The sequence below is a fragment of the Brachyhypopomus gauderio genome, chromosome 10 (assembly GCF_052324685.1).
Source record: "Brachyhypopomus gauderio isolate BG-103 chromosome 10, BGAUD_0.2, whole genome shotgun sequence".
In the NCBI taxonomy this organism is placed as follows: domain Eukaryota; kingdom Metazoa; phylum Chordata; class Actinopteri; order Gymnotiformes; family Hypopomidae; genus Brachyhypopomus; species Brachyhypopomus gauderio.
Window position 1 is genome coordinate 2,367,594 of NC_135220.1, and position 20,122 is coordinate 2,387,715.

The 20,122-nt window shown below is 45.2% G+C and overlaps 1 protein-coding gene and 1 long non-coding RNA gene across 9 annotated transcripts in view; one reads left to right on the forward strand and one right to left on the reverse strand.

The window, feature by feature from the left end:
- Positions 1–751: 751 nt before the first annotated feature.
- sgk1 (serum/glucocorticoid regulated kinase 1) overlaps positions 752–20,122 on the reverse strand; it is a 24,105-nt gene continuing 4,734 nt past the window's right edge. For 2 of the 8 annotated variants that reach the window (XM_077018641.1, XM_077018640.1), the window contains exons 4-14: positions 14,344–14,541; positions 11,172–11,232; positions 4,964–5,039; positions 4,665–4,740; positions 4,351–4,539; positions 3,947–4,078; positions 2,930–3,166; positions 2,658–2,753; positions 2,320–2,475; positions 2,123–2,212; positions 752–2,009 (exon numbers count right to left, since the gene is read on the reverse strand). In XM_077018641.1, the coding sequence (XP_076874756.1) occupies positions 1,842–2,009; positions 2,123–2,212; positions 2,320–2,475; positions 2,658–2,753; positions 2,930–3,166; positions 3,947–4,078; positions 4,351–4,539; positions 4,665–4,740; positions 4,964–5,039; positions 11,172–11,232; positions 14,344–14,541 (1,479 nt within the window). In that variant the 3' untranslated portion in view covers positions 752–1,841. Of the gene's footprint in view, positions 2,010–2,122; positions 2,213–2,319; positions 2,476–2,657; positions 2,754–2,929; positions 3,167–3,946; positions 4,079–4,350; positions 4,540–4,664; positions 4,741–4,963; positions 5,040–5,154; positions 6,225–6,251; positions 7,330–7,396; positions 7,554–11,171; positions 11,233–12,643; positions 12,698–14,343; positions 14,542–20,122 lie in introns of those variants that run through there. The other 6 variants (XM_077018642.1, XM_077018648.1, XM_077018645.1 and 3 more) reach the window with 6 other exon arrangements.
- The window catches only part of LOC143525107 (uncharacterized), an 18,398-nt gene continuing 9,025 nt past the window's right edge, over positions 10,750–20,122 (forward strand). Inside the window, exon 1 of the long non-coding RNA XR_013133565.1 lies at positions 10,750–10,869. This is a non-coding gene — a long non-coding RNA (uncharacterized LOC143525107). The remainder of the gene's footprint in view (positions 10,870–20,122) is intronic.

A 20,122-nucleotide genomic window follows, 5' to 3' on the forward strand; every position in this document is an offset into this window, starting at 1 on the left:
AATAAACTTTCATTGATGAGGCGACCTGTTATACTGTCTCCTCCATTCGAGCTCAAGACGTTGTTCCATTTGTCTGCTTCGTTCCTTTATTTCATGTCATATTTTCAGACCCTCTTATGTTTTGGTCAGGTGAAATTTGACTCCACCTGCAGTGGAGAAGGATATTCTTGTGTCTCTTGAGTTTGGTGATTGCTCTCTTTTAGTATTACCCATTCAGACCTGTGTCTACAGAAAGAAATGCTTGAAAAACAAGGTAATAATCATGCCTCATCCATGCGGTGTCATTCTGCCTTAATGTCTACTCATTTACCAATTTACTAAAATGTTTGTCAATTCTGCAACATTTAAATAAAAGATTTGTCCAGGCTCAGTTCCTCATTCAGCATATATCTGCCCTCAGATATCAGTTATGGAGGCAAAGTGGGTTTCAGCCCTGCAGGAAAGGTCATATCTGGGGGCATGAATGTGTGTGCGGTTGTGCGTCATAGGGCTGGCTTGAGTAAGAGTCCCAAGTCACTGTGGGAGTGAAGTGCAGAGAGGAGAAAGTCCAACTGCTGCCAGTGGAGTCATCAGCCAGGGTCAGAGGGGTCACGTCACTCCGAAACATGCTGGCATGAGGGTGAAACGCACTACAACGGCTAGAAGTGTGGGTGGTGAAGTTTTTTGACCTGTCTGCCATATTCTGCAGTCAGCACATAGCAGGCGTTCAGTCACACTAATCCTAAATACGAATGAAGTCAATGAAAATTAATTGTTTGGGGAAAATAACAATAAAGTTTTATTGCAAACCAAACGAGGTCACATAAATGAAACATCTTACAATTTACAGTACATATCTGAACAGTTATTGTTACTTATAAGCATATCTTTAGTTGTTTTGTTCCATATACATTAAAACTAATACACAGACTCAAAATATACAAACAAACTTAAATAGCAGTATACAGTCATACTGAATGGAATGTGGTGTTTGGACGGAATTGGAATGCTTTTCTGAGTGGCTTTATTACATCACAGAGGAGGCTGGAAGACTAAGGTGAGACAAACAGTATGTGATTGGTTGGTCCAGCTGTCTATCTACACTAACATAGCAGCAGATCCCTCCAGCACTGGCACACTCAATCAAGCTAAAACAACAATGGAAAAGTGAGGAAGAGAACCACAGAACTGAACGATAGTGGTAATAAAGCCTTAATGTGCAACAGGGTTCTTTCCGTCAGTATGCTGACCAAATCATGGCAACCAAAGGAATGAGACACCAAACTGGGGTTGTGAGATTGTGATAGACTGGATACATGCCCAGAAGACACATATGTGTGAAGTAAAAGAAATAAAATGAAGGCACAAATACACAAATTCCTCTGCAAAAAAAAAGAAAAGGGAACAAACCTAAAACATTCAGAGTCTGCATTTCTAGTCAACAGCAATGCCCTCAAAGAATCAAACGAGTTTAGTGAGGGGAGAGGGGGCGGTCCAAGGAAACCCAAAGCAGCACTCTCCCATCTGAGCGCCTGCGTTCTGAGTCCGTTCAGAACAACCTGGGTGCGGGCAGAGAAGTCTATGTGCTCTGTGCACTCGACGACGGCAAAATGACAACAATGACGAACAGAAGGCGAAGGTTCTCTCGTGCGAGGTCCAGGCCCTGGAGCTAAGGCCTGTGGAGCTGCCAACAGCCATGTGCAAACAGCCCTGCGTCTTGGGCACCGGGCCAACTGGGGGTCGGGGGGGGTGGCTCCGTTCTCATAGTGATGCACTACAGGTGGGGTTTCCGTGAGAACAGAATTTCCATGGCAACGAGCTACAGGTACAAGTCTAGGGATGGTGTCTCCAGTGGCAATGGGCTACAAGTAGGAGTCCATGGTGGGTGCGTAGGAGAAACCCAGGAAGGCTTCAGCCGCCTCACTGATGCTGGCGGTCACCAGCGCGCTGTCAGGAGAGCAGCCAATGGAGCTCGGGACCGGCTCGTCCGTGAACTCCGGATCAAAGTGTCGAAGGTCATTTGGGCCAGTCTGAAAGACATGTGGAATGACTCAGTAAAAATAATGCTCGTGTTCAGCTTTCTGTGTTCTACGCCTCACCATGAGTTACAACACTTTGATTCTGGCAAGAGAGTGGAACGTACCACGTTGGGGTTGAAGGGAGGGGTGAGCTTCTTAGCGTTCAGATCATCCCAGTTAATAGGGGAGAAGAACATGTGATTCTTAATCTCAGTCTGTAAAGAGATGTAGAAGACACACCTGAGTGACAACTGGACTTTCAAAGCCCTCATTTTACAACGTTTAAGACCAACATTGAACTCAGGGCATTAAACACACTTACAAAGTCATCTGTGCAGCCCAGCCTCTTGGTACGGTCCTTCTGGAGCAGTCCCTCCAGGAGGTGCCGGGCGGCGTTGGAGATGTTGGGTTTGAGTTGTAGCGGTTTGTTCAGGATGTTGTCGTACATCTCCGCTGTGTTCCGGCTGTAGAATGGAGGCTGTGCGACCATCACACAAAAATAGCATAAGAAAACTATTGAGTTACACAAAATGTATTAACCATTCACCCAAAAATCATTCTTAGTTGCAACAATTAACTAGGTAACATGCGAAACAAACTATGTAAAATAAATAAAGCCATGAATTCAGCAATGATGCCGTTTGTCCCTACAGTACTCACCAAGCCATACAGCATCTCATACAGCACAGCACCCAAACACCACCAATCCACCGTTCTGTCATACGGCTGCTTATGCAGAACCTCTGGGGCCAAATACTGAGAGAGACAGGGACACAGAGAGTTAGAGTTGTACATCTTGATTGAGAAGCATTGAGCCTACCACTTAAGTCTACATCAGAGGGTTACCCAGCCAAAGCTGTGAATTCTTCGATGTTTTTGGTCCCGTTATAAGGGAGCGAAACTCTATCCAAAAAATGAAAGCTGCATCTCACCTCTGGAGTCCCACAGAAGGTGGACGTGGTTCCGTTGGGTTCTATGTTCTCCTTGCATAGTCCAAAGTCTGTGAGGATGATGTGGCCCTGGGAGTCTAGGAGGATGTTTTCAGGCTTCAGGTCCCGGTACACAATGTTGAGCGAGTGCAGATAGCCCAGAGCGCTGGCGATCTCTGCCGCATAGAAGCGTGCACGGGGCTCCAGGAAACAGCGCTCCCTTTGCAGATGATAGAACAGCTGGAGTAGAGAAAGCGAGAGAGAGATAAGAGAGATCTTTGATTTTACATCCTGAGAGCCATATTTAATCAGGGCTTTCTTCACTCTTCACTCCAGTAACAATGGCAGGAAATTAGAGTGCACTGTACTGAAAAATCCCCCCCTTTCAACACACATAGCCCCCCCTCCACACACACACACACACACACACACACACACACACACACACACACACACACACACACACACACACACACACACACACACACACACCTCTTCCTCAGGCTGGATCAAAGCCCCACAATGCTAAATCAGGCTACCCCCCTCACACACACACACACACTCACACACACCCATGCCATTTCCTGTCTAGTTTCCTTTAAACAGTATAGCCTCTCTCCTCATGACAGGATATCCGTCCGTGCTCCCTGTTTCCCTCTTACTATGTCTCTCTCTCCCTATCTGTCTCCCTGTCAGTCTCTCTCTCTCTCTCTCTGTCTCACTCTCACTGTGTCCATTCTCTATGTCTCTCTCCCACTCTGTCTCCCTCTCACTGTGGAGAAACACAGGTTTCTATGTCTGGCACACCCATTCACTCCTCCTTCCAGCTCAGATATCGTTAATAACTCTTGTTATTAGATATCTGTAATATCCCTCATGTTTTCTTTCCATCTTCTTCTGTTTTTCTTTGCCGCCTCTCTCTTCTCAGCTAATAAACACTTCTCCAGTATCCCTCCATCCCCAGAGTCATCCTCACTCTTGGAGTTTGTTCCGTAAACAGAATGGACGTCACCGTCTTACCTCTCCTCCGTTGATGTAGTCCAGCACAAAGTAGAGTTTGTCCGCCGTCTGGAAGGAGTAGTGCAGACCCACCAGGAATGGGTGTTTCACATTCTTCAGCAACACGTTACGCTCAGACATTATGTGTTTCTCCTGCACCACAAGCACAAAGCCAGGGTCAGCGGCCAAGGGTCATAGATAACGTTTCACAGTCAAGTCTGACTGCAACATCAACATTTTGACATCACCACCTAAAATGAAACGATACAGCTAAAAAACTGATAAATAGAAGAATATAACATGAGAACACGGCATCCCACCTGGCCTCCGTCTTATTGAAGGCCCCCAAACACACCCACTGGCTAAAGCCCAAGCAGACAGTTCATGACTGCTCAGCTTTTTTTTTAAGAGGCCGAATTTCCTACCTCTTTCTTCTTTAGAATTGCTTTCTTCTGTAGCACTTTGACAGCATAGAACTTGTCATCGCCTCTGTGACGGGCCAGCAGAACCTTGCCAAAGCTGCCTTTTCCGATCACCTTCAGGAAGTTGAAGTCTGAGGGTTTGGCAGTGGGGTTGGAGGAGGGACCCAGATTGATCTGCTGTGATGGGCTAGACTAAAGGAGGACACAGACCGTTAGACATTCACACTGCACATTCATACATACACACACACACACACACACACACACACACACACACACACACACACACACACACACACACACACACACACACTTACTGGAGGAGAGGGGTTAGTGTTCATCAGTTCTGGATCTGGTGGTGGTGTCATGTTCAGAATTGACTGGACCTCTGAGCTATGGGATGACAGAAGACCCACTTAAACAACGCTGCACATTTTACCACCAAACACAACAGACCTGCTAGTCAAAACCATGATAGTCAGAGATTAAAATTATCCAGTTGTAAATCAATCAAATGCACAGTCTGGTACTGTTATGTCAAGATTAACACAGTTTATGGACAAACTTTTAAAAAAATCTCAAGCTCATTCAAACCAGCAGATTTTTTGATACTCACTGTTTGCATGCATAGGAATTGGTGGCAAGCTTCTGAATAAAATCATTCAGACCCATTCTCCTCTGTTTCATAAAGGCTGCAGGATGAGAAAGAGAAAGAGAGAAAAAAGGAATCACTTGATATTCTTCCATTACTTCACTGGAGTAGGCTGGCAGAAATCGCTCCATTCATTCCAGATAAAGAGAGCATACCACTGAGATTAGCCACTAGTCCTCTGGTTTTAGAGTAGGTCAAAGCCGGAGGCGGAACGCTAGTCTTCGTTTGGATTGTCATTGCTGTATTTTTCCGTCGTGGGCAAGATCCCAAAACGATTCAAAGCTTCACTGACCTCCTACACTTCTGCTCCAACTTTATAAGAAACAGCAGAAGGCGGTCATTTCTCTGGGGGCGTGGCGTGTTGTGACGTATAATTCGACGCACAGTCAGGCACCAATCAGAGGCGGCTCCGCGTAACGGCTCGTGAACAATATTCTAACTTTCAACAGCTCCCAGCTGCTTGAGCTGCAATTTGACCGCGACCGCAAGAGACAAAACTTCATGACAGACAGTCTGAGCAAATTAATACGCTCCTTTAATAACCTTTCATGCAGTAAATCTCTCCCAAAAATGAATGACATATGGGGAAAATTAAACCGCAGCATACAAATTTAAAGCCATAACATATCTAGCTGACCAATCTGATCTGAAAATCTACATCAATCGCCAAATTCGGCATCTATTGGTAAAATTTTAGTTTAAAATAGTGTACAAAAGGCATTCCAGTTATCTTTATTACTCTGTCCTTCAAAGGTAATGGGTGTGCAGTCCACTCCGAACTAAAGTTTTCATTCTTGATATTGCAAAAAGTTCGAGGCAATCTACTTAACCAACAAAACACAAGAGGTTGACATGCATGTGGCACGCTGGTCCTGGCGCGCTGAAACACCGATCAGTGCAAAACAACCACATCTCACTCCATCAACATGACAGATTAGTGTCTGTCCAGGCGTTCTGCCGGGCGACGGACAGGAAACATAAAAACCGCACCGTTCAGTCTACAATCGGACTGTCCGGTCTAAAACCGGACATCTGGTCAATTTGGAAAGCACCGAAATGCACCTCGAAGTAAAGAAAATCAATGTAACCGGCATCAGCCTAGCCTCATCAAACAACAGCACCAACAGGTGACATTTACACTTCCGAGTTGTAATCTAAAGTATCTATCACAAGAATAAACAAATATTTCTTGCAGACAACTTCCCACTTTCGGTGCCCATGAAAGTCAAGATATGAGCCCGCAACAGCCTACCTGATGAGCGACTATCTCCGTGTGCAATGGTGCGTCTCTGAACACAAAGGCCCGCTTCACCAGTGGGATTCGGGGCGATCTTACAGGCTCGCTCTCTGTGCCTGGTCCCGGATGACCCATGCATCGTGACACAAAAGCGACGGAACCCGAGCCAACTCCAGCACTGCTGTGGAAAAGTACAGGCCTAAACTGCTCCATTCACATGGTCGCGCGCTGTAGGCCCCGCGACGTTTCCAGAACAGTCCATTGCGGATCAGTAGACTATACTTTAATTTCCCTTCTAAATTCAAAGGCATGCATTCCCATTGCCCACGCGAGAAGGAGTGCACGAGCTATACTGTGGAAAACTTCGTGTTTGGCCGTGTTGCGCAATGCTGTAACATTGTTCACTTATTAATTCGGTGATTCTGTTATTCTTTATTCATGATTCTCCATTCATTGATTATGATTTAAAGGAAACATTTTAGCTGATTCACAGCCCGTCAAATCGTAATCAAGCTTGGTGCTTGGTCTTGATCATCTTTAAAATAATTACAGTACATGTTGTAAGATTCGAACGCGAATTAATTATAATATTATAATGATATAAGTTTGCCACAGAAAATAACGCAGTTTATGAACAATGAACAATTTCTATCCACCGGATTGTTGAAGACGGCTCTGAAACGAAGTTTAACATCTCCCAGATGTTCAGTGAACAGCTGAATTCTTCAGAAAGAACCGCAGACACACAGTCTTAGTGTTAAGTGTCCTAACAACGTAATGTTAGAAATATAGAGAGAAAAGTCATTATCGCGGAAAAAACACACACCTTTCAGTTCAGAAATCCTCATTTCCTTATGAACATTACCGAAAATGAGTTTCAACCGGCATTCAAGGCCATATGTACAATAGTTCTTATCAGTCTGGATAAGGGTGACATAACTAACCGGTACTCAAGCCCGGTCAGCGCTCTGGCGGTGTCACATAAACTCAAACCTCGAACTCCTCGTTTCAGTCCCGATGAACACGGGCAACAACCCCCCCCCCCCCCCTACGGCGCACCCTTATAACAGTTCACTTTCGGGGGGGGCATGAGGTGTCTTTAATTTGAACAACGCATCCACAAAATGTACGTTTTGCATTAGATTCAGTGGTTCACTTACATGTAAACTGCGAAGATTTTTCTTTCATAGAGGCGGCGGAGGAAGCAGACCCTTGACACGCAACACGGGAGGAAACCCGAAGGAGAGGAATTCAGACGCCGCATTCCTCTGACTAACCTTCCAGCAGACACCAGCGGGGCGGGGCTTCTGCCCTCCTTCACTTTGTTCTTGGGCTGTTTTCAAGGAACGCTACCGTGAAACGGGTGAGTCACGTGGGATAACATGGTACCCAGAAACGCGATCTTATTCATCAGTATCAAGTTGATGAACAGGGACCCAACACGTCGCCTAAAGAGAAAAACGGGCATTCTGTCTAAAAAAACAGCATCAGAACACAACTTACATATGTTTATTTACGTGTAAATGTCTTTTGTAACTTATTGCACCATACAAAATGAAATAAATGCATTGTGCCACACATTATGTTTATAGGCTACCGCAGGCTATTTCTGTGCGCTGCGTGGTTGCCAAAGGTACCTGAAATCATGAATTATGGCGCAAGTCTACGCCAAAGTCACTACAGCCAATATAAGTCATGCACGCGATCTCACAAGCGTTATCACTTGAGGACTTGTACCTGTTTCATACCAGGCATCTGACACCGAGTGTTTCGTTATAAATTTCGCAATATCAAATAAAAGCTCAAGATTTAAAAGGTACGGAGCAGTAATATTTTAATGAATCTGTTTCTTTTTCTTAATGTCACAGTAACCATCTCAGGGTTTCAGAAATTTTTTTCCATATTTTTACTGTCCCCATAAAACCAATGCATTATACTAACTTTATATTCGTTTAAACACACACACACACACACACACACACACACACACACACACACACACACACACACACACACACACACACACACACACACAACAAACATTCTAAAGTGAGCTCGGGTGTTACATTTGCCCTGTGAGTGTGCCATCTGTCCACTTAAATAACCTGCTGTACACCTTGTACTGATGTCAGCTGATAACAGCTGATGATGAAATTACCGGTCAGATCTGAGTCACCGTTGGTTACTCTGCTGGAGAAGCAGTGCTGGGTTTTTTGTGCTGTTGTTACTCACATACATACCGTTCCTGTTAGAACTAACACACAGTTTCTCATACCTCTCCTCCACTGATGTTGAAATCTCACCACTGTTTATTTCCATTCATCCACACATCTCTCTCTCTCTCTCTCTCTCTGCCTCCCTTTCTGTCTCTCTCTCTGATTGTGTGTGTGTGTGTGTGTGTGTGTGTGTGTGTGTGTGTGTGTGTGTGTGTGTGTGTGTGTGTGTGTGTGTGTGTGTGTGTGTGTGTGTGTGAAGATCACTGGGAGTCTAAGGGAAGAGAACTTGAGTGAGTAAGAGGTGAAAGGTTCAGCAATAATTTCCCAACTCTGTCTTTATTTGCACTGGAAGTTTTTAAAGCTACCAAAGCCTTGAATACAGCAAGTTGTTATGAGTACTAATGAATAAATTAATACAGCAACCCATCTTTATAAATGCTAATGAACCTGATGTTGTGAGTATTAATGAACACAGCAACATGTCATTATGAGTACTAATGAATCAATGAATATAGCAACCTATCTTTCTAAATACTAATGAATACAGCAACCTGTTGTTATGGCTATTAATGAATACATCCTGTTGCTATGAGTATTAATGAATAAATGAATACAGCAGCCTGTCATCATGAGTATTAATGAGTACAATAACCTGTCATTATGAGTATTAATGAGTACAGCAACCTGTTGTTATCAGTATTAATGAATAAAACAACCTGTTGTTATGAGTATTACAGTAATGAATACAGCAACCTGTCGAGTATTAATGACATTAACAAGGTTTATATGGTGTTTCAGGGTTCAGTGACATTATGTATCTATACACAAACAAATACACACAGATAAACACACTAACCCATGCACAAACATACACACCCATAAATGCACCGTGGAGATGATTCACAGAGGGTCATCTCTAGATGCATTTTCTCAGGAGGCTATTACAAACACTTGTTCTGTGAGTTGGAATGTATTTAGCTAATTGAGTGTATGATTAATAAGAACACACATTCAGCCGCACACACACACACACACACACACACACACACACATAAACACACACACACACAGGTTTCACAGGCCTGACCATTGTTTCAACATAAACAAAAACTGGCATGCCAGCTAACATCTGGCTGTTCATGTTTCTGTTTGACTGTGTCCCATGGCAACAACATATTTACACGAAATATTTTTCAGTGAAGAATTAAAGGCCATGAGCGCTACAGTCGTGAAGTCCTCCAAGTACAATCACACACGTGTATCACCAGTGCTGTACAGCTCCTCTTTTGAGTGTCTACCAGAACATCATTCGTGGAGAACCAGGGTTTGACATAGTCAACCATCTAGTGCCGTAAAATTGGATAAGCAATGGAAAAAATCTGTAATTAGAGATAAGCCCCAGTGGAAACTGTGCAGGCACTCTGAAGAGAACTCTACGAACCCAGCAGGCCTGCTGAACGCCTCCGCCCCCATTTCCAGATTTCATCCTAATCCCGCTATGGCACTTTAGATATGGATGGTCACGTTTTTCAGTCAAAGCGTTAACTGAAGTTTAGACTCCGTAAACTGAGTGCAGATAATCAATGAGGAAACAAATACAAAAGCCGTGAAGGGAGCTGTGTCTACACTGACTCTGTGTGTCTGGCACTCTGCACTGTCATTCAGTCTTGGCACCATGTTGCACAAGTTGGTAAATGTAAAACCCAATGAAGTGAACAGTAAATCTGAAGCCTAATTATCATAAGGATTCTCAGAAGTCTTTAAATGACGGATCATACGAAAAGGTCACTGTAGTGGAATTAAACTTTATCCACAGGAAAAACAGGCAGATGCAAGAAACTAGAGTAGAGGTGAACCGTGTGGTACATTGGTATGTTGTGTGTTGCTGTCTGTTCATAAATACTGGTTGTGTGCAAGTCCTCTGACAACAAACAATTATCAAAGTCCCTACAATATTTCTGCATTGTTTACAGTGATTACTATGGCATGAATACTTATGCTAACGATCAGAGAGACAGAAAGAAAGCAAAAGAGAGAGAAAGAGAGAGTAAGTGAAAGAGACAAAGAGAGAGTGAGTGAGTGAGAAAGAGAGAGAGAGAGAGTGAGAGAGAGTTAAATCTTACATTCACATTGTGATTCATATAATTTAGGTCTGATAGTTTGTTTTTACAAACAACTTGTCATTGTTGCTACCAAACGAGCAGGCCCCATGGCTCATCACAGAGCACAACCAGCCCTAATCAACAGATCCCTAATCACAGAGCACAGCCAGCCCTAATCAACAGACCCCTAATCACAGAGCACAGCCAGCCCTAATCAACAGCGTCCTAATCAACATGATCCTACAGGAGACACTAGCTGGGCAGAGGATTGCCAAACTGAAGAGCACTGTGAAGAGCACTGAAGAGCTGTTACAGGTAGGCTGGGCTCTTCTGTTCTGGGTGCCCAGCAGTACTATTTGGTTACTGGAGCTCCGTTTGAGTACTCTGTGACTCAGAGCACCACATGAGCATTAAAGAATCCCAGCCAGCCATGTATGTCTTTGGAGTCCAGTCAATTACTAGGCCATTGTCAGCTCTGGAAGTGGGTCAGTGAAGGACCAGACAGTGTCCTTTTAGACAGCAGTGCTTTGAAAGACCATGTGATCACTGCTTAGAAAAAGTGATGGGATGAAAAGAAAAAAGATTGAAAAACAAGCAATTGAAAGAGCAGCTCTTACTGGTACCTGAAGAGCAGCTGTAGTCTGGGTCCATGTCTCCATGGTAATACAGGTCCATGGCCTGGAATAAAACAATGAAGGTTGTTTTAGGTCTGAGCTATAATACTCAATATATTAGTGTTTGTTTCTTATCTGAAAATCACGTGTTTGTCTCTGCCAACACTGAACAAGGCATTTTAAAATGAGCCTTTTTTCAAATAATGTGCATGTTTTGCAAATGTTGTCATCATCTCACTGGAGTTGGTCATGATCTCACTGCTGCGAACACACTGCAGGCCTGAAAGGCCTCAAGCTCACCAGCTAAGCACTACAGCAAAATATTAGTCGACTTTGTACTTTGCGATTGTTGCATATACATGAGGATATATGTTAGACACAAATGTCCACTTTTTATATACATAAAGCTCTTTTAACCTTTTTGTTATGCTCTTTTCCATGTAGTGCTCATACTGTATAAAAACAATGTAAAAAATAAATCTTAGATTATTTGTTTAACCTATTTGTATAACTAATTCTTAAACAATGCTATTGTAAATTAAGAGATCCCCTGGACTATAAAGTGATATATTTGTGTCACTATTAATAGCAAATCTTGAGAGTTTTGAAAGTGTATTTGCAAACATTTAAGTGCTGACCATGTAAAGGTCAGCTGGTCTCTTGCCTTGAGCTTGAGTCTCTGCAGATGAACTTTTTCAGATTTAATGACTGCTCTACTTTAATTCACAAGCCCACTGCCTTTATTTTTAGGAAAAATAACAATTTTTAATGTTATGCCCTGTTTCTGCATCATCTCTTGTATGAATATTTCTCTAGCCCCTCCCATCCTCCTGTTCCTCTCCATGATTGGTTTCCTGACGAGACGGCATCTGTGCAAGCAGAAGCAGGCGTTTTCCTCATGCACAATTCATTGCAGGATTTCTTCTTTGGTTGTTTGGTTATTTGTTTACTTTGTAATGACACACTGCTGAGTGTTCTGCAGGAGTGCGCCAATATCCCGCAGTTAAATCAAGACGGAAACCGAAAGAGCGATAGCCAGAGAGGGAGTGGGACAGACAGAGATATAGACAGAGAGGGAGTAAGACAGACAGAAAGATAGACAGAGAGGGAGTGAAAGAGGCAGAGATATAGACAGAGAGGGAGTGAGACAGACAGAAAGATAGAGAGGGAGTGAAAGAGGCAGAGATATAGACAGAGAGGGAGTGAGACAGACAGGGATATAGGAAGAATAAAACAGACAGAGATATAGACAGAGATATAGACAGAGAGAGACAGACAGAGAGGGAGAGCCTGAGAGTCTTCTTTAATAACACCCTTGAGACCAGACTAGTCTTGTAGCATCAGCAAGTCCCCTGAATCTTATTTCTACCTAATCCTGCCACCCATTAACAGTTCTCACAGCCATATCAAAATTTAACCAGTCATTAAAAAATCACTATGCCATTGCACAGTTCACTCTGTTAGGGCGTACTCACACTAGGCTCTGTGATCCGGGCACGGTTCCCTGCCGAAGCACGGTTCGTTTGGCTAGTGTGAGCGCTCCAACCGTGCCCGGGCCCGGATCAGTTAACCGTGCTCGGGCCCGCTTGAAGAGGTGGGCCAGGGCACGATTCGCTTCTAGTGTGAGCACTATTCGTGCCCGGGCCCGCTTGGTGCCTCGTCTGATTGGTTCATTTCACTGGAACTCAAACATGACGTCAGTGATGCGACGCTCACGTTAAACAGTCATAGCGGCAAAGCGATTAGCAGACAATCGTTGTGTTAAATTATCGAAAAATCTGTGCTTGCACCGTGTTTCTGCACTACCAAAACGACTCCAAAAATACAATAAAAAGAGAATCGTGAACTCCATAGTGCGAGCGCGCTTTTATTCCAAATAAAGCGGCGTTGTGATGACGTAAGCGTGCTCGGGCCGGGTTGATGAAGCCAGTGTGAGTGCAGGCCGGAGGGGGAGTGGGGAGGAGGGATAACCGGGCCCCAGCACGGAACCAGCAAACCGTGCCTAGTGTGAGTACGCCCTTAAAGCACAAAACACTCTGCTATAGCACATATCACTGTGCCACAATATGCTTCCAGAGCTACTGGACATACTGCTGGGAAGAAGGAGAGCAGTGAAACAAGCCCAGTCCTGCGATTACAAATCCAGTCCTGGATTTTGTTAGCACTGATAGCTTCATTTTTGAAATAAGGGAAGAAAAAGGAAAAAAATATCTGAAGATAACAGGTGGAGAAAGCACATATGCGGCCATTAAACATGGGTAGGGTTGACTGTTGTGGTTGACAGTGTGAGGTTGACAGTGTGATGTTGATAGTGTAGAGTTGACAGTGTGATGTTAACAGTGGGGTTGATAGTGTAGAGTTGACAGTGTGGGGTTGCAGGGTTGCCAACTCTCACGCATTGATCGTGAGACACACGCATTTGACCGTCTTCACACGCTCTCATGCCACACTTCTGATTTCTCACGCCGAAAAAAAAATCTAGTTTATTTACCTCTGATCCATATCGCCAACCACTGGCAATCGATCGATCGCGATATAATACTTAATTTGTGTCCATTTTACACCGCCCCGGTAACAACTTACGTTCGCCACCCCCTCCAGGTTCAAATCTCACTCCAAGCGATCTTGAAAAGTTGGCAACCCTGAACAGTGTGGGGTTGACTGAACAAGACATTTTAAATGAGCCTTTTTTCAAATAATGTGCATGTTTTGCAAATGTCATGATTTCACTGGAGTGACAGTATAGGATTGATAGTGTGATGTTGACAGTGGGGTTGAGCGTGTAGGGTTGACGGTGTAGCGTTGACTGTGGGTTGACAGTGTGAGGTTGACAGTATAGGACTGACAGTGTATGGTTGATAGTGTGAGGTTGACAGTGTGAGGTTTACAGCTCTTGCCTTCAGGCTAGCTAGTAAGCAGCACACAGCCTTGTTGGAATGCCCATTTATTAACAGCAGGACAAGACCAGAGTCCTGCGTGTCCCGCATGGCAGACAGGATGAGCTGTCAGATCCGCCTCTACATGAGGGTGCTGAACACCAGTGTTTTGTTTGCATTTCTGCGTCAAAGGAAGTTTGTATTTGTTTGTGCTGTGCAGGAAGTGTCTCTCTTGGTATCTGTGTATAAGTGGTTTTTTGTGGATGTGTGCATGTGAAAGTGTGCACAAAGGTGCAGACCTGCGTGCGTTGCCGTGGTTGCCATGCCTCCTCGCTGCTGTAGGTGATGTAGGGCCCATTGCAGAAGCAGCACTCAAGGAGAACGGGGCTGCCCAGCAGGGGCGACATGGCCCAGGGGCAGATCACATGACCCTCTGGACCCGCCTCTTTGGCTTTGCCATCGGCGTGATGACGACTGAGCATTTTCCATTTTCTTACCTTGGTAAACAAACAACAAACAGCAAACAAACAACAGCCTTAGAACCGAAGATGAAGATGTGAGACCGTAACAGATAAATGAACATGTGTGGTTTTTCCCTCTATAAGCTCTTCTGCACTCTACCACATGTGTTTGGGCCTTGGTTACTCCTGCAAGATTATATAAATCAGATATGGTGTGATATATCAGAGTGGGAGTGAAAAGGATACGAAGGACAAATATGAACTGTGCCAAACCAACTGAACACCATCAACTGTGTGTGAGAGAAAGACTACGAGGAAAATACGAACTAAACAGCAAATGTTTTTATTTTTCCTATAGTCTCCTGTCTTCACGTCTCCTCCATTATCCTCTCCTCTATTCTCCTCTCCTCCCTTCTCCTCTCTTCTCTTCTCCTCTCCTGTCTTCTCTTCTCCTCTCCTCTTCTTTCTTCTCCTCTCCTCCCTTCTCCTCTCCTCTCCTCTATTCTCCTCTCCTCCCTTCTCCTCTCTTCTCTTCTCCTCTCCTGTCTTCTTCTCTCCTCTCTTTGCCTCTCCTCCCTTCTCCTCTCCTCTCCTCTCCTCTCCTCTATTCTCCTCTCCTCCCTTCTCCTCTCTTCTCCTCTCCTCTCCTGTCTTCTCCTCTCCTGTCTTCTCCTCTCCTTTCCTTTCCTCTCTTCTCCTCTTCTCTCTTTCCTTATTTGTTTGTGACTTCTCTCTGTTAAGGTAGGTTAAAGGTGCTGTTTTGGAAGCATGTATACACAGAGAGATGGCTGTGTGTGTGTGTGTGTGTGTGTGTGTGTGTGTGTGCGTGTGCGTGCAGTGATCTGGATGTGAGTGTGTGCACATGTGTGTGTATCTGGCTGTCGGAAGTGTGTATGTGTATGTTTGTGCACAGAGAAATGCCTTTGCTGCAAGTGTGTGTATGTGTGCATGTCTGTGTGTGTATGGGAGCAGAGAGCTGGCTGTATTGGACGTATGTATGTGTGCATGTGTGCGTGTGTGCATGTGTGTGTGTGTGTGTGTGTGCATGTGCATGTGTGTGTGTTCATGTGTGTGTGTGTGTGTGTGAGCAGAGAGCTGACTGTATTAATGTGTGTGTGTGTGTGTGTGTGTGTGTGTGTGTGAGCAGAGAGCTGTGACATGAGTTTGCTCATATTAGATAAACATTCCAGGAATTCCTGAGCTGCCCATGCGCTTCAGTGTGCTGGTGGTTGCCACGGTGAACGTTGCCACGGTGAACGTTGGGCCTGCATGGGCTCTTAGGGTTTGTTTGGGGTTTGGACATGTGTGGGCACTGCTGGCTAAGGGCTGCGTATTCCAAAACGCTGCTCTTTGAGTGTGAATGTTCGGGTGTGTTTGTGTGTGATTGTGCATGTGTGTGTGTTTATGGTTCTGCATAGTTTCCGATGGACAGAATTTGATTTTCTTACATGTCCAGTGTGTATTAACCTTTTATCTACTTTACCACTTCATCACCAATCTCTCTCTCTCTCTCTCTCTCTCTCTCTCTCTCACACACACACACACACACACACACACACACACACACACACACACACACACACACACACACTCCAAGGAAACAGGTCTAAAAATACAAAGTGGGTAAAATCTGTGAACTTGCTTAGCAGCACATGAACTTTCTACCCAGGTGAAGGTGCCACAAGGGGGCGTGGCATCAGCAAGGAGTGGGTGTGGCCTCACAGAGGAGGGTGTGTTGCATCAGGAAGGATGGGGTGGTGTCTTGACGCTAATGTGCCTCTGAGAGCTGGAGCTAGCAGGGTGTTGGCACACACACTGAAACCACACCAAAGCCTCTCTGGGCAGTGTGTGTGTGTGTGTGTGTGTGTGTGTGTGTGTGTTTGTGTGTGTGGGTGTATGTATGTATGTGTGTGTGTGTGTGTGTGTGAGAGAGAGAGAGCACCTGTGTGTATGCATCTTTGTGTGTGTTTGTGTGTGCATATGTGTGTTTGTGTGCGCGCATCTGCGTGTGTCCTTGTGTGCGTGTGTTTGCTTGTGTGTGTGTGTGTGTGTGTGTGAGAGAGAGAGAGAGAGAGAGAGAGCACCAGTGTGTATGTGTTTTCCTCGTTAACCTTCAGCAGAGATCCCCAGGGACAAACAGCAGGGGTCCGTCCCCACGGGGGCCCTGTGCAGACCAGTGAGTGGAGTGAGTTCTGTCTCCCCTGTGTGTGCAGCTGAGTCGGGTTACATAACCTCACACTCCACCATGCCCACCGCACCCCTCTGGAGCGCTGAGCTGTTAGTGTGGGGGCGGACCGTTCTGCCGTTCCAACCCTGCTCACCCACCCAGTGAAGGTGAACAGAGGTGAAACATGAAAAGAGCAAAACAACTCTGCTGCAGGAAGCAGAGGAGCTCTGAGACTTCAGGACTCGGCCAGGTGTCCGAGGAAGCGCTGACGAAAGCCCTGGACTGGGGTGGGGGATGTGTAGTGAGGTCATGTTGGCAGGACTGGTGCTATTAGCCTGACGTCCCCTGGCTGGACTTTAGTTCAACTGCTCCCAGTATGGCTCTTAATGAACAGCTATACCGTGTTTCTGACTACTGTAAGCGTGGCACGAGCGTAGGGTGTCCCGCGAGGTCCTGATCTCTCCCTAACGGAGCAGCCATACCTTGGAAAGCAGTGGTGATGATGTCATGGCTACGAGATGACCAATATGAGCAAACTCTGCACAGCCTCTTCCATACCCGCACGGCCCTTAGATTTCATCAAACCTCTGTGTGTGCGTGTGTGTGTGTGTGTGGGTGTGTGTGTGTGTGTGTGTCTGCACATGTGCACGTGTGTGTAAATCACAGTAGAGACCCTAGCGATGAGTCACCAGTGAACTCCAACCGTGATGCATCTTTCTGCCACATTATTTCTGCCTGAGCGCACACACACACACACACACACACACACACACCCACACACACACACACACACACACACAGAGAGAGAGAGAGAGAGAGAGAGAGAGAGAGAGAGAGAGAGAGAGAGAGAGAAAAGAAAACTCTCTAGCCTGTATAGTAAATGGGAGCAGTCTATAACATGGGTTTCAGTAATTTGCCGTTCATGAAGATGAGCTGAGAGTAATATGACTGAGTTCAGTGACAGAGTATTGCAGTGGTTAGTGTGGATGAACAGTAATATGACTGAGGACAGTGTGTGAGGAAAGTCTGATCTGGGTCAAGTTTGTGAATGAAATTATTCACAGCTTCAAGTTCTCGCACTCTTTCAGTGAAAGAGGTAAAATATCAGTTTCCCCAGGACAGCTAGTGAACATTTCATGTTTTATCTCAGCCAACAGTTCAAACATTCAACATTGAACCAAAAAAAACTCCAAACAAGGTTACAGATCCCAACAGCAACAGCAACACGGCTCCCATCTAGCCAAACCTCACCAGGAACACCACAGAAGAAACTCCTGAAAGCACCTTTAGCACAGTATCAGCGGGCCACACCAGCTTCATGTCACGCTGTAAACATGTCGACAACCCACTCCCAGATCTAGTCCTATGGTAGGTAAAGAGTGTCATGATGCATTAACTAGCTCCTACGAAATTTACATTTACAGCATTTGGCAGACGCCCTTATCCAGAGTGACTTACATTTTAATCTCATTTTTTATACAAGTGAGCAATTGAGGGTTAAGGGCCTTGCTCAGGGGCACCTCAGTCATGGCCTCAGGTCTGGGAATCGAACCCGGGACCCTACGGTCACAAGACCAGTTCCCTAACCACCAGGCCATGACTGCCCTGAATGTCGCATCAACACCCAGAGAACCAAACAAACTTCTGCCAAACTTCAAGAATGGAGATAATTAGATCCAAACGAGAGACGGTGAGGGGACACGTTCTGAAGTTCAGCTATGGGCAGAGCAGATTCATCATTTTCAGCTGAAGAGTAATGTTACTTCCTTAGACTGTTAATCATTACTCATTTCTAGAAAAGACTATTGGAAAATGGAGAGTGTATTTTTTTCCAACAAAGCAACAGGGAAGTTAATTTAGCAAATCACATGAAAAGAGGAGAGGAGAGGAGGGGAGGAGAGGAGAGGATGGGAGGAGAGAGGAGGAGAGGAGAGGAGGAGAGGAGAGCAGAGAGGAGGAGAGGAGAGGATGGGAGGAGAGGATGAGAGGAGAGGAGAGAGGAGAGGAGGAGAGGAGAGGATGGGAGGAGAGAGGAGGAGATGAGAGGAGAGGGGAGAGGAGAGGGGAGAGGAGAGAGGAGAGGATGGGAAGATAGAGGAGAGGAGAGGTCTAAGATGGCTGACCTCTTTATTCACAGTACATACCAGTCCAGTATGTCATACACAAGACTATATGGCTATTTAGCTGTTTCCATTAGCAATCAGCACCAGATGCAGAAAATTCATTGACAATTCACTGTCAATTCACTGATTAACTGCATACTGTATATACTGTGGGTGAACATCACCAAACAGAATCACAAATGCCAGAGAGTTAGGTAATAATAACATGGTAAAACTTGACAGAAGACTTGAATGAACATCCCAAACCAGTGTGAACAGGAACAGTGGTTTTGGAACCAGCTCTGGTGGCGTGCTCGGTGAAAACCCTTTTTCCAGATATATAAATCTGACAACACATCTCCATTATGAGCATATAATAATATCTCTATATATAACAGGTATCGGATGTGTGTGGTAAAGCCTAAAACAGTGTCTGTCTGAAAGGGCCTCTCGCCAACCACAAATGTTGACAAAGAGCTGAACGTATGTACTGAGAGGGGTAGAAACCCAGCTGCCTTGGAGCTGAGAAAAGCCATTCTGATTCAGCCTGCTTCCTCCTGGGACCAGACCTGCACAAGGATGAGCCCTGACAGCAGGAAACAAAGCCGAGATGATGTAAGCAGAGATCTCTCTAGCTGTCTCTCTCTCTCTCTCTCTCTCTCTCTCTCGCTCTCTCTCGGTCTCTCCATACTGTGGTCTGTAGCTCATTTTCCTGCCTCTCTCTCTCCCACTGGTTTAATTTCTCTGTTCTCTCTCTCTCTCTCTCTCTCTCTCTCTCTCTCTCTCTCTCTCTCTCTCTCTCTTCTATGTCTGTCTATGTCTATGAGTGAAAGAGAAAGAGAGAAAAAGAGAGAGGCAATTGGAAACAGATGAGAGAAAGGGAAGCAAAATAAAAAATTCAATATAATTCACGAAGAAAAAATATTTCCAAAAAATAATGTCAAATGTATCAGATTTAACAGCTTTTCAAATATTATCAAATGACCATACTTGCTAGGGTAAACAATTCCCACAGAGACAGACCTGAGAGATACCCCACAGGGACAGACCTGAGAGATACCCTACAGGGACAGACCTGAGAGATACCCCACAGAGACAGACCTGAGAGATACCCCACAGAGACAGACCTGAGAGATACCCTACAGGGACAGACCTGAGAGATACCCCACAGGGACAGACCTGAGAGATACCCTACAGGGACAGACCTGAGAGATACCCCACAGAGACAGACCTGAGAGATACCCCACAGAGACAGACCTGAGAGATACCCTACAGGGACAGACCTGAGAGATACCCCATAGAGACAGACCTGAGAGATACCCCACAGGGACAGACCTGAGAGATACCC